This window comes from Chrysemys picta, chromosome 2 (genome assembly GCF_011386835.1).
Source record: "Chrysemys picta bellii isolate R12L10 chromosome 2, ASM1138683v2, whole genome shotgun sequence".
Classification (NCBI taxonomy): domain Eukaryota; kingdom Metazoa; phylum Chordata; order Testudines; family Emydidae; genus Chrysemys; species Chrysemys picta.
In genome coordinates, this window is record NC_088792.1 from 94,975,432 (window position 1) to 94,989,285 (window position 13,854).

The window sequence follows — 13,854 nt, forward strand, 5'->3', positions numbered from 1 at the left end:
TTTTTATATTTTTTTTGGTAAGGGATAACATTAATTGGGCAGGATCTTGAAAAAGTGCACTGGATAGTACAGTGAACCTTTTGTATTTACATAAACAATTTAAATCTGGTCTGAAACAAGTGACTGTAAGTGAATGTTTGCCTCCAAGATCAATAAATCTTGATAGTGGCATCAACAGTGGAACTCAGTTTCTCCTCACCAAAGCACGTTACAGTTAATCCAGCACCTTGGAGCACCAAATCTTTTCACCCTCTCAATCTCCTTTCCCTTCCAAAAGAAGATAATTAAATTAGAGGGGTTTGTTTATTTAAAAAAACGCAGGACACTAAATAGGAAAATGTAACACATCATTTTTTGCCTTGCTAATTAGCCAGTTATTTTTATTCTGTCACTTACATCACACAGTATCCCAGCAGCTAAGCAGCCTGGTGAATTCAAAGTCAAGCATTGTTTTAAAATTAGCAGTCTGGATTTTTAAGTACGTCTTTTACAATGAATACTCATAAGTGAGGAAAAGATTTGACATGTGCAACCTACATCTTTTTGAGGTTCAGTTAATAGAAATTGTTGAAAAACTAAATATTTTTTTCCATTTTTGGCGGGTTAAAGGAGATAGTTATAGTATTGTTCTAAAGGAATCTTCTGTTTTGAAGTACAGTGTGCTCTCGTTTGAGCTACTAATATTTTTAAAGAAAATACTGTGTACCCTGGTGTAGAGCGCTGTTGTGCAGTTACTTCAGACGCTCCAGAGGACTCTTTCCTTGTATTTGAGAATTGCAAGTGCTAAGTACATCTGGGGATTTCTCCCCAAGTTTGTGGTTGTATATGTCCTGTGTTTTTATGTTTAATATACAATATTAAATCTTCCTACAATAGGAATTCTCTATAATCTCTATAATTACACCACTTTGGGGAAGAAAAATATAATATTTTTAACAACGCCTTTGCTGCGTAGAAAAATAGTTGAGTGTTCTAAGTTAAAGCAAGAATTGTGGAAAGTACAGTAGTTTTCTTTTTCTGTATTTTAAAAGATGGAATGTAGGATACTATGATTCTAAATAAATATTTTCATAAATAGGAACATGCAAATGCATGTATTTATTATAACTAGACATGGGCTAACCACCTGGATAAAACTACCTTGATCCATTTGAACAGAACCCACATTTATTTTGAGATTTGAAAAAAATGAGATTAACTCTTTGTATTATATTTGATTCTCACGTATGTCTGTGGTTCCTGCTAAAATATGGAGAGAATTTCCAGACATGCTAGAAGTAAAAGCACTGGAAACCTCATGGGAGCTGCTTCTTGTAAGACTTTCAGAACAGTCTTGTAAGCCAAGAAGTGCAGGTAAACATCCAAGTGTTTGGTGCTTCCCTGCACTGAGCTGCCTAATTTTGAGGTTTACCCATCAGGTGAGGTTTTAAATGGTCTGACCCATTTTTAATTCCTCCTTTGTTTTTATTCTCCTAATGACTCATCACCTGTGATACCCATTTTGGTCTCCATTTTCCCACTTGCCACTAATATTTGGTTTATTAGATTGTTGCCTCCCAAGGAACTGGTTGGCAGAATAAATTGCTATCTGCAAATAAGTGGCTGAGATGGAAAACAAGGTTCAGCTCTGATTAGAAAATAACCTATTATCACACTATATTTGTCATTTGTTATTTCATTGTTTAGTACAGATTCAGTGACAGTAACATTTTTAAAAAAACAGGGCAGTCCCTATGGGACAGAAAATAAAAGATGGGGAATTTGAATTTGTTCAAGTACCAAAAAAAGTAGGGAGCATTCCTGCATTGGCATGGGAATGCATTAAAAGCCCTAGTATCTCTTCCATATTCAGCACCTGCGATTCTGAGACTGGCTGAATGTAAATGGAACAAATGGCAGTACTAGTCCACGCAGGCTTATTATGCATGATTTTTCTTTCTTTGCTACCCCAAAACTTGAATTCATTCCCATAAGTAGAACGTAGTTAGCAAGGATATATTGTATTGCCTTTTTCTAAACTAAATTGGTATGATTGGCACAAATTAATAACTAGAAGGTGTTCCCTATTTACTGGGTGGTATTCCCTTCAGCTTTACTCAGAATTGCCTATCCTCATCATCAAAACAAATAGGACTGTCAGAGATTCAGACATTTTTTTTCCCACAGCACTCTTTGCTTCTTTACAATGCATAATCTCTCCTCCACAAATCCCACCCACCAAAGAGTAAGTCCTAACTTTTTATGAATTCTTTTGTATTGAAATAATATCTTGCAGTAACACAACTTACACAGACCACAATGGAAACTAAACTTTTTATAATATAGTACCTTATATTCCTACTGATAGTGGTAACAGTGATGCACATTTCTAATGTCTGCTTTTCTTAGGGCTCTTACTGGTGCAAGATGCGTCTGAGCGAGCAGCTCTTCTTCAGCCTGGACTCCTCTCTGATGGGCAGTTTTATTCTCCTCCTGAATCTGCAGCAGGTAATTTTGTTCAGAGTGTGTATGCAGAATATAATTTTCTGTAGCTGTTAGGTTTCCTGCAGATTCCCACGGAGAGTATGTCTAATCTAAAGGGCAGTGACACAGTAATTTTATAGTTTTGGTACCAGAAAAGGTGATTTTAATTTATCAGCGTTCGATCTGATTTGATCAATTTGCAATTTACGCTTCCCTGTTGTAATTTTTGCTACAATACGTTAGGCACTTGTTGCAAGTAAAATTCCATGTAGCATTTTAACACTGCAGAAATAGGAGACTTATCCATTGCTATAAATCTTTATAATATGAAGTTATATTTATTTTGAAATATGTTAGCTGATCAGTCTGACACTTAAAATAATTTCAAAAATCCTTTTCTAGTAGTGTCAAGAAATATAAAACCTGTTCTTTAGATATCTCGTTTTTAGATCTGTTTAGTTAAATAAGTTCAGAGAGGAGATATAATATATATATTATATAAAATATATTATATATGGTATATAAAATAATGAATGGAGTAGGGAAGTCAGAGTCCTATCATCTTGCTTTTGTATTATGTATAACAGTCAATTAAACTGAAAGGCCAACAAATTTAAAACAGATCAGAACTTGAGATCAAGGAGTTTCTTGCTCTCTTGTCATCAGAAAATCTGAACAGAAATAAGGGCTTGTCTACACTACTGCTTAAATTGATGTAACTTGCGTCGTTCAGGGGCGACATAACTTACTTTCACTTAAAGCGGTGTCTATACCACACTATGTTGGCAGGAGACACTTTCCCACCAACATAGCTTCTGCCTCTCATTGAGGTGGAGTAATTATGCTGATGGGAGAGTGCTCTCCTCTCGGCATAGCACATCGTCACCAGACATTCTACAGTGGTGCAGCTGCACTGATGTAGCACTGTAGTGTAGACTAGCCCTAAGTGTTATAGATAGATAAGGTGTAAGCATGTTGAGTTTTGTTGAGGCAGGCTTCAGTTGCATCTTAACTAGGCCTAAGGTGCACCTCAGTTGGGTCAGTGTAAGAGGTGACTAGACACAAGCCAGAAAGAAACAGCTTTACTATCTGATTTAAGGATGAGTTTGCAAGTTTACTTGTAGAATGAACTACAGATGAATTCTTTAAGAAACAAATATGGAACCCCGCAATACCGCACTAGTCATTTTTCAAAATAGGAGTTCACTTTCATGCTATCTGTTCATACCTTTTAAAATATGAAATCAAATCAAATATAATCATCTGCAAAATATTATAAATATCTTCCTGTGATTTTTGTAAGGTGTGCTTTATAAAGGTATACTTTGGCATTATTTTTTACAGGTTAATTGAGTTGCTACCCTTACAGTTCCATTAGAGACTCTTCACATCTCTCTGTCCTGTCACATGGGGGGAAAAAAACCAAAAACAGTTGTCTCAGATTTCTGTGAGGAGCTCATCTGTCAGGAATCTGGACTGCTGGTCTTTTTACACTGTTGAAGATAGCTGGCTGAATGGCTTTTGGCACCTAACAGAACACTTCCTGGAAGCAATCCCATCTCAGTCCCTCTGCTGCTATCTTGCTGCTGCAGCAGGATCAGAGCAATGCAGTGGTCACCCCAGTGATTGGAGTGAGCCTGGTCCTTTCCGCGGCAGGCCTCTCCCATGCTTGCCCCAGGGCACCTACGGTGTTCCTTGGATGTATTCCAAGCCATTAAAATTAAACCCTGAATTTTTGGAAATCAAACTTTGGTTTGTGCTATTGAAAGTGCAACAAAGAGGAGAAAGTCTTTGCAGTTGTTCATAGCTGTATTCCTGCACTAAAGAAATCTACATAAAGAATGCTTCAGTTCTCAGGTACTTTGAGGAAGTGTTACAGGTTAGGAAATCTTTCATTGGGCTGAGAGAGGCTTGTACAGGATTTAGACAGGGTAACAAAAGCTTCAATAACCAGCTGTGGGGTGGAGGTACCTGTAATAAGAAGCAACAACCTAGAGGTCACAGTGGCAATCTCTGTATGAAGGAGAAACTTACATGGGAAGATCACTTTTTTATAACTTTGTATTGGTGATAAATACAGTATTTTATGTCCATAAGGCTACTATTGACAGTTATTTTGCATATTATGTGGAGGTTAATCTAGAAGTATCACTCAGGAGCAAAAGTGCAATATAATCAAGGATGATCTTGTTATAATGATGATATATTAATGAAGACAGGATATTAACTGCTTAATTTAGTATAGTATAAGGTTAAACTGTTTAGCAGCATAATATAATAAAGATAGCTGTCGTATAGTTCCATCTAGTGGTGGTAAGAGGCATTAGGACAATGTAGAGCACAGAATAAAACAGCCAATTGCTCCTGTACCCATGTACTGAGTCACCTGTTTCAGAGTGGTAGCCGTGTTAGTCTGTATCAGCAAAAAGAATGAGGAGTACTTGTGGCACCTTGTATCTGAGCGATATATTCTATCTAGTATGTTGTAATTCTGAGACATTAAGAATACAGGCTGAGTATCGGAAGTATTGCATTGTTACCCTTGTAACCTTATTTTGAAATCCACAATGCTGCATTCTTTCTTGCCTGTAGAATCACGGAAAGATGCATAGAGTAAAAATAAGTCATACAGATAACTTTAAATCAGAAGATATTTTAGAAAATTATAATAAATATCCACTGGTCTAATCTGGCTTCTAGTAGATTTTGAGTAGATTGGCAGAAGTAAGCAGTAGTATCCAATCTAGTGGCAGAAAAACAGAGTTTAAAAAAAAAAATAGGGATGTGCTGTCCAGTGTACTGCTACAGACAAGAGAATTGGGGTTTCATAGCAACCTTTGAAACTGGGATTTTTAAAGGTATGCTGAAGTGTATACTCATTCTAGAAATGATCCTTACTGCTGTCATGGATTCCTTAGGTTGTGTGAGCCAAGATTATTGCACAACCAGGGGATCCTTGCATTCTTCCATTCCGTCCCACAAGCTCCCTGTCTGTCATCTTCCCATCCCTCTCTGTTTTAGGGACTCCACCCCAATCCTGATAGGGATTCTGTGTGCCCCATGCCTCTATCCCTCTATGCCAGGGTCCACCATTCTCTCCCATAGCAACAGCTCTGTGTGCATCCCATACCAAAGTCCTTCCAATTTTCCTCTTCCAAAAATTATGTGCTCACCATTCTTCTCTCCCCCTATGCCATGTTCCCTGGAGGGTTTTATGTGAATCTCCATTGTGTCCCACCCCCACCAGGGGCTGTGTGCATTTCCCCACCTGCATGCCCCCCATTCCTCTCTATACCATTATGATTTTTGTGGGAGATGTATCATTCAGGGTGTCAATATGTTACTGTATTGGAAAGACAAGCAGAGGTTAGATAGGGTGAAGGCATTATTGGGTGCCAGCAACCGGTTGTTTGACCTGTAGACTATTGTAGAGGTGCTTAAAGTGTTATCCCTCGTTTTCCCCATTCTGGTTTTCCAGTTTTCCCCAAAATCAATAGGGGTCTGGCCATTGATGCCAAGAACATTTCTTGAAATTTTAGAATGGAAAGATATTGAGTTATGAAGAGAGAAATTCTGTCAAGTTGAGTATAAGGCCTTTGCAAGCTCAGCCAATAAATTTAAAGTCAGAAATAGTATAGGCAGTATCACTGGAGATATAAATTGGTGACCATATTTTTCATTGTCAATGAGGAGAGACTAAAAAGAGAATGAAGAGCAACACTGGGATATAATTAATGTAAGAGATAATAAATCGGAATGTTTCAGTGTATATCTAGGTGGTGGTCTAGAATGTCACAAAGTAGTTTACAGTCCATTGGGAAAGCTGTGCAATAAACATAGCACAGAAGTTTAAGGGACACTCTTAATTGAAAATCACACGTTTGAAAATTCTGTACCTACTCTTGCTAAAAGTAAAACCAGTGATTACTGTAACTACAAGATGGTAAAAAAAAAAAAATTCTCTGTTTATTTCCTTTGTGCCTCTGATAGCTTTACATATAGTTCCTTTCAACGCTCCCCTTGCTAATCAGTTTTTTCTATGCTAAAAAGACAAACAGGAGAGCAGAAAAACCCTTTACACTTTTTTGTTTTAAATTTTTAGGGCTTCTCTACATGGCATGGCCACATGCACCAGAGGGGAGTAAATTCTAGAGTGCTCTAAAATATTGCACTCTGCCCCATGTAGACCCTCCAGCCTCGCTCTAACACGCTTCCTAATGCGTGTTAATGCAGTACTGTTTCATATGGGACTACATCAACACGCATTACGAACCTTTTAGCGCGAGTCAACAGGGCCTACATGGAGCAGTTAGAGTACAACACATGGGAACACTTTACAGTTTACACCCTTCTGGTACTGTGTAGACAAGCCCTTGAAGGGTGCCTTAGAGGAACATGAAATATTTTTAAGTTAGTCCTTTCAAAAATGTAAAGCTGTGTCCCTTTAAGAGGAATAGCTCAGTTTCAGTTTACTGTACTTACAGCCCCTTTATCTTCAGTAAGCAGCTAATGGATGCTGAATAACCATTGTGGTGAGAGCAGGTGCTAACTGAGCCAGGCAGCAGTTAGATTTTTACAGTTTATTTTAAATTTCAACTTCAAAATAATGGAGGCAGTTGAACCACGACAAAGAATTTTAATGATTTGAAGTAGTTTAGTTAAAAAAAAATTCCCTCCAGGCTCTGTGGCTTTTTACCACAGATTTCATGTGAAAAATACAGCATTATTGTTGTGGTCCACAATCTGGCTTTAAGATAGTGGCACAGATCTCCAGAGTAAGTTTCCCAGGCATTTTTCATCATAAACAGTTACAAACAAATGAGATTCTCACAGGAAAAATAACTGTTCAAGACACATATTCAAAGCTGGAATGGTTCAGAGGCTGAGAAATTTCTCACTAGCCACAGGCAGTGTTCATTGCCAGGTGTGGTGGGGACAAAGGAATCTATAACTCGAAACATAGCTACAGAACTTCTATTTGCTAGTCCTCATCTGACCTGTTTAGTATCCACACAGCATTGGGAGGTCCACCTAGTTCTGCTAATATAGTATTGTACCTTAGTGAAGCTGTTCAGAGTATCTCTTGTCAGTTAGTGAGAAGAAGTGCTGCATGGGAGGTACAGAACTGTGTCCAGCTAAACCATTTCATCTGGGATATGCCAGCATATTTGCAGTAAAGGCAAAGAGATGAGGTCCAGATGAAGAGATGGCAAGCTGATGATGGGAGACCAGGAGAGGGAGATGCTTGAGATGAGACTGATAGACAGTGAAGGTGGCCTTCAAACTTCCAGTGAATTAGCTCTAACGTTGGTCTTGTTTCCTCTTTTCTCACTTGGTCCAAACTAGGACCTTATGTAACAAAAAAAATATAGTTTGCATGCTAGGCTACAGATTCTTCCTCACATTGGCTTACATGTTAATTAATCTAGATAGCAATATTGCGTTTTTTGAGTATTGGTCTAGAAACAGCCTTAAAGTTAAAGAATTTTTTTTTTTTGGAGGATAGGATGTGTAATTTAAAGTCAGAAAATCTCCTCATCAATTAATGAATTTAGAATTGTAGCTTGTCACCTAGCTGGGCATGGTTACAGAACAAATTCTTAGCCTCTGGAAAAACCTTCTGTAGGCCCATTCACCCTAATCGTATATGGGATGGCACAGTGAGACAGGATAAGGGTCAGTCAAGTGGACTTGCCCTGTTGAGTGGGCACTAGATTCTGAAGGGACACTCCCTCCAATATGGCACAGTAGGTTGAGGTTCTAGGTGGGGATATAGAAAGGGCCCACCACAACTCTAAAGGGTTTACTGATTATAGATGTGTGTAGTACAGTGGTTTGAGCTTAAGACTGGGAGCAAAGATCTACAGAATTCTAACCCCATCTCTGATACTAATGCATTCTGTGATCTTGAGTAAGTAATTTAACCTCTTTGTATTCCTGTCTCTAAAATAGGGTTAATAATTTACCAATGGTGGTCACAACTGTCCTGTGATAATTCTGATTAGTTCAGTCTTCACATGTCATATAAATGAATACTATTATTTCAGTAATGGTGTTTGGATTACTGATGACCTGATGCTTACAAAATACTTTACTTAGGCCTTTACTAGCATTTCCATTTTACACTAAAATCTCTTATTTTAAATTAAACACCGACAGACCCCAGTCGTCGGTAGGCGGGATCGAACCCGGGATCTCTGGAGCTTAGTGCATGAGCCAAAAGCCATATGCCTCTTAGCTAAGGCTGCAGAACAGACTCACTAATCTCTCTCTCTAAGTGGTCTCGGTGCCACTAGCTGGGACAGAACACCACACCTAGGAGGTGTGTGGGTTACATATTTCCCCTCGCTGAGAAAGCGCATCCCGAGCTTCAGAGTCTTACAAGTGGGGGCTCGTTCAGGATTTCAACTGGGAACGCCAACAGACCCCAGTCATCGGCGGGCGGGATCAAACCTGGGGCCTCTGGAGCTTAGTGTCTCAGTCTCTACTGCATAAGCTAAAAGCCATATGGCTGTTCGCTCAGGCTGTAGAGCAGAGTCATTAATCTCTAACTGGTCTCAGTGCCACTAGATGGGACAGAGCACCACACCCAGATGTGTGGGTTACATTAGGAAAACCGTATCTTCATAAGTTGAATTGATTTTTAAATAAGGACTCTGAGTTTCTCTTACCAAACTAATAATTTTATTCTTTTCCTGTTTAGGATCTGATGAAGAATCTGAAGAAAAACAGGATAGTGAAAAACCAATTGTATAGCAACTGTGGGAGATAACAGGCAAGTCCTTCTTTAGGGAAAATGTCTCTTGCATAAAAAGTTAATGTTTCTTTTTAATTTCCTTCCATTTAATCACCTAGGAATTAGCCACAATCCAAATGGTTAGCACTGTTGGAACTGGCCTGTTTCTAATGTCTGAGCTAGCTGTTACGGAGCACTGGCAAATATATCTGACTGCTGGAAGGGTGAATTAGGACCCACCTACAATGAGTTCTGACTATCCCAGTTTTTCTCCTCCTGGAGACAGCAACAGATGAGGTCAAGGCACACTGGGTACTCTGGTAGGGTCTGAGATGAACTATCATGGAGCACATGAAAGGAAGTGGGCTAGCAGCATGCATGCATCTGTTGGCTCCCTGACATTTCTCCTGTTTCTCACTTTAGAGGATGGGGAAGGACAAGAAGTTAGAGGATCTTGTGTGGAAGAGAGAAAGGAGTAGAAGTTACTTAAGTCCTTTCTCTTAGGTCTGGCCTACACTTAAAAGTTAGGTCAGTGTAGTTGCTGTGAAAAAATCCGAACGCTAGAGCGCTGTAGCTGTGGCACCTGCGCTCCCCTCCCCCATTGTAGACACAGCTAGGTCAATAAAAGAATGCTGCTGTCCCCTGGGGAGGTCAAGTTCCTACAGCCAGGGGAAAAACCCCTTCCACTGCTGTAGTATCTATGCTGTGATGCTACAGTGGTATAGCTATGGTGCTGTATTTGTAATGTAGACATGACAAGTGTAGAACATTGGGGGATTCTGCGTGTTAAAGTGCTTTAAACAACAGAAAGAAGAGGGACAGGAGAACATATCAGGGTCAGGAAAGGATTTGGCTACTTGGTGTATTCCTTATTGTTTCTATTTGATGGGGAATTAATCCTCTTAAGAGGCTTAAGTTCCTACCTGTTTCTTTTTTTCATAGCTCATTTCTGATTTTTATATGAATAGTAATGGGATATTGCTCTTTCTTTTTGAGCCTCTCTCTATCTTAATGCCTCTCTACCTATCTTAATGTCCATTGTCTTGGATCAAACTCTATTTATTCATCTTGACTTTTTTTAATCTCTTACAGAGCGAAAATCTGAATCAAAGGCCATTAGGGAATTGCTTATACTGAAACTGTAATGACAATGTCTGCAGTTGACTTATTGGTGGAACTGCTAACAAAAGAATTTATTTATTAGAGAACAAAGAGGAATGATTCCCGTGTACTGTAATACCTCACAAACTTGTTCTGTTCACATATATATATATATATATATTAGACTGCCTCATGGCTGTTATGAAAAATTACTCAATTACTCATATTGTATTCAGTGATTCTTGAAGTTGATCTTCTAACAGCTAGGTAGCTACTAGAAAGTGTTGTGCTTGTGTAACTAATCAGTAAACCTGGTAATATATTGAAGTAACACTTCTGTATGATGGAAGTATATTTAATGATTGTTTGAATTCACCAGATAAAACTATTTTACGTTGTGAAATATTTGTCCTGTTCATTTTTACATTTTCTTTTTTTTTTAAACTCCATGCATTTTTTTTAATGGACTTATGCACTCTTTGTAAAATAAAGAAAAATGTTAATAAAACAATGTGACATATTGCGACATGTTTGTCTGTCCCTTCACATAGTAAGAAGACCTTTTCAATCTCCTTGTCTCTCACTGGGAAACAGAGGGTCTATGCTGACTTTCATTTTTGTATAGATTTTGTGGGACATACACGTAAAGTTAATTTATTTCTGCCTATTGTGACAGACTAGTGTGGTGGAGTGTAATTTATAAATATAGCCCGTGCGACAGTAGAATCCTGTTTGTTCAAGCAGGAGGTAGATGTAGAATTTATTCTAATAAATGTTTTGGACAAAGTTTTCAGTGCAGATAGTAAACAACTCTGTTTTGGTGAAGAGTTTCAGGAAATGAGCTTCTGCAATAATTATGTGGATTGTGGGAGGGTTGAAACTGTAATCTACTTTAAAATGAAATTAAGGCCTACCATATGAAAACTATTCACAGACAGAAAATCTATTCAGTTTTTATTGATAGTCTCCTTTTTAAATAGCATTAGCCAGAGAAAACAGAAACTTTAAACCTATGGGTGTGATTTTTGGGAGTCTCAGTTTTGGGTGCTCAACTCCTCAAAGGGGCCCTGATTTTCAGAAAGTGCTGAGCACCTGCACTTAAGGTGTCACAAATTGGCTACCCCCAAATTACTAGTTACTTCAAAATCTTGTGCCATTTGTTTGTTAATTTTAACACCCAGGTGCATAACAGACATCCTCCTATACTTTATTATGTGGGTGTCCATGCTTTACTCAGGGTTTAATGAGTAGCAGGTGACCTGTGATATGATAGCAGTAGTTTCAAAACCTAGCCACACATTACCAAGTAGAAAAACAAAGTGAAATAGCAGCTTTTTTCACAGCTTTATAACAGCCATTAGCAGATCATATTTCATCCAGAGTTGCATGAAGCATTTACTTGAGGGGGAAAATAATCCACAGGTATTTGCCATAACATGTATCAGGGTGTTTTACATTATTCAGGCTTTCTGTGTAAGAATCTTCTTTGTGCTCTACTGGAGGAAGTGACTATATGGTGTTTATCTCTAGAAGTACCACACGCTTCCTTCAGACTGTGACTCCCTTGTCATTTTTCTAGCATTTTTGTCAACAATTGCTGTTCTATAATCAATGTGCGGTGGGTGGAATTTGTACATTATTCATAATTCTTAGTAACTTGCCCTAATTGAATGTGGATTGTCATTCTGGCCCTGTGACCTATGAAATCATAACTGGTAGAAAATACGTATTCAACCGTGGGCGTGGATACAGTATGATAGGATGCTTGCCTTCACAGTTGAGAAGATAGTTAACTCTTGAATGGTATTAAACTCACTAGACAAAATCTAACTTCATGTAATGACTCCATGATAGGAAGGAGGAACATCAGTGCATGTAGCTTTCTTGCAGTCCTCCTAGTCTTGCAATGGTAGCCTGTATGTTTTAATGTGCCTCCAACACACTGTAGATTAAACTGCACTACTTCTACAAATACCATAGTGCTAGACTATGAAGTGTTACAGTACTCTCTACATGCAACTCATGCATGTCTTTGTAATACATTGTATTTCCATTAGCTGTGGCTCATAAATACGTATGTGGTGGGGAGCAGGACTGGCTGTGGTTTAACTGTCCTCATGTTATCACACACGCCAATCACAAGCTACCTTTTCTGCAACAGCAATGACTAGCTTAGTTTATAGAATTTTCCACTAAATAACCACATCTTCCAGCAAACAAAATAACTCAAACCTCAAAAATAATACTTAAAATAACCCCCGGCTTCCATGTTCAGCATGTAAAAGTGCAGCAGGAGGTCACCTTAGGTGCACATGAGCCATTGCAGCTGTGAAATTTGCTACCACACAGTTGATAAACCGCAGTAATTGCTACATGCTGACTTCACTCAGGGCTGGGGTAAGCAAAGGTCTTTCCACAAGAAGCTTAAAAACACAAAAACCTGTTCTGCTCATGGCTATGCACACAGCTCCCATAAAAACAAATGGAGGGGGCAGAATCGGCACTACAAATCTAATTATTGCAATCTAATTAATTTTTTTAAAGTTTCCCCTCTTGCTATCATGTTCAGGGTGTTGTGCAAACAAAATGAAATCATAGTACAAAATAAGTCTCAATGGTAAGTAGTAGGTGCTTTAATACAACATCAAACAAATATTTTTCTTTCAAACTCAGGCCTGATTCTCAGTTGCAGAGCTATGATAATTTACATCAGCTGAGGATCTGGCCTGATCAGAACAAACTTGGCTTATTAACGTTAGTGGATTGTGCTGTGTCTTCTTGTGTTCTGGACTGCAACAGCAGCAATAGAGGTGTGTTTCGTTTTGTTTTTCTCCAAAATATAAATGTGTACTAGAGTCCATTGAAATTGTATATAAAGTATTTGGTCCACAGATAGCTTTGTAGCTATTTATTTTCACTTAAGCAGCCCAAGCCAGCCAATTTAAATGCCAGTATGTTTGAAAAGTTTCAAGGCTAAGCCATTACCTACTGAATAAGGGCCAGACTCTCCACCCTTATATTGAACAGTATGTAGTATCCTAATCTATGACTAATCCTGTTGATTTCATTGGGCAAATTACTCTAAAATGAGTGGGAATGGCAGAATTTGGTACAAAGTATTTTGTTTTCCTGAAAATGTGTCATCCTTTGAAAACAGAATGATTTTAGTTACAGTATGTGTTTCCCACTTCCCTGTTCCATAGGAAATTATTTTATAAATTGTTTTGTTGGTTAAATAATGGAAAACACAGCCTATGTATGATTCAGGAAATAACACAATTGTTTGCTTTAAAGAATTTTAACCTCTTGAGAAGTAAATATAAGTATGCAGAGCCCGTCTAATCTTTATACAGGATGTGGGAATACTAAGCACATAGCTGCACAAATTATTGAAGTAAAAGATATACTGCTAATTGTGTATATATGTAAAATACAGCTAATATGATTTTTCCTATGTGGATACTGCAAACATTCAGGGTCCAATGTGCTTGTACTTATGCCAATAATTTGCCCAGACTTGGACAAAAATTTTAGAACAGATTAATATTAATGAT

At 38.2% G+C, this 13,854-nt stretch overlaps 1 protein-coding gene across 5 annotated transcripts in view; it reads left to right on the forward strand.

The window, feature by feature from the left end:
- The window catches only part of STARD3NL (STARD3 N-terminal like), a 41,970-nt gene extending 31,144 nt beyond the window's left edge, over window positions 1-10,826 (forward strand). For 4 of the 5 annotated variants that reach the window (XM_042844775.2, XM_005287350.5, XM_042844774.2 and 1 more), the window contains 3 exons: window positions 2,389-2,487; window positions 9,167-9,238; window positions 10,292-10,826. In XM_042844775.2, the coding sequence (XP_042700709.1) occupies window positions 2,389-2,487; window positions 9,167-9,219 (152 nt within the window). In that variant the 3' untranslated portion in view covers window positions 9,220-9,238; window positions 10,292-10,826. Of the gene's footprint in view, window positions 1-2,388; window positions 2,488-9,166; window positions 9,255-9,453; window positions 9,492-10,291 lie in introns of those variants that run through there. The other variant, XM_005287352.5, reaches the window with a different exon arrangement.
- Window positions 10,827-13,854: the final 3,028 nt, after the last annotated feature.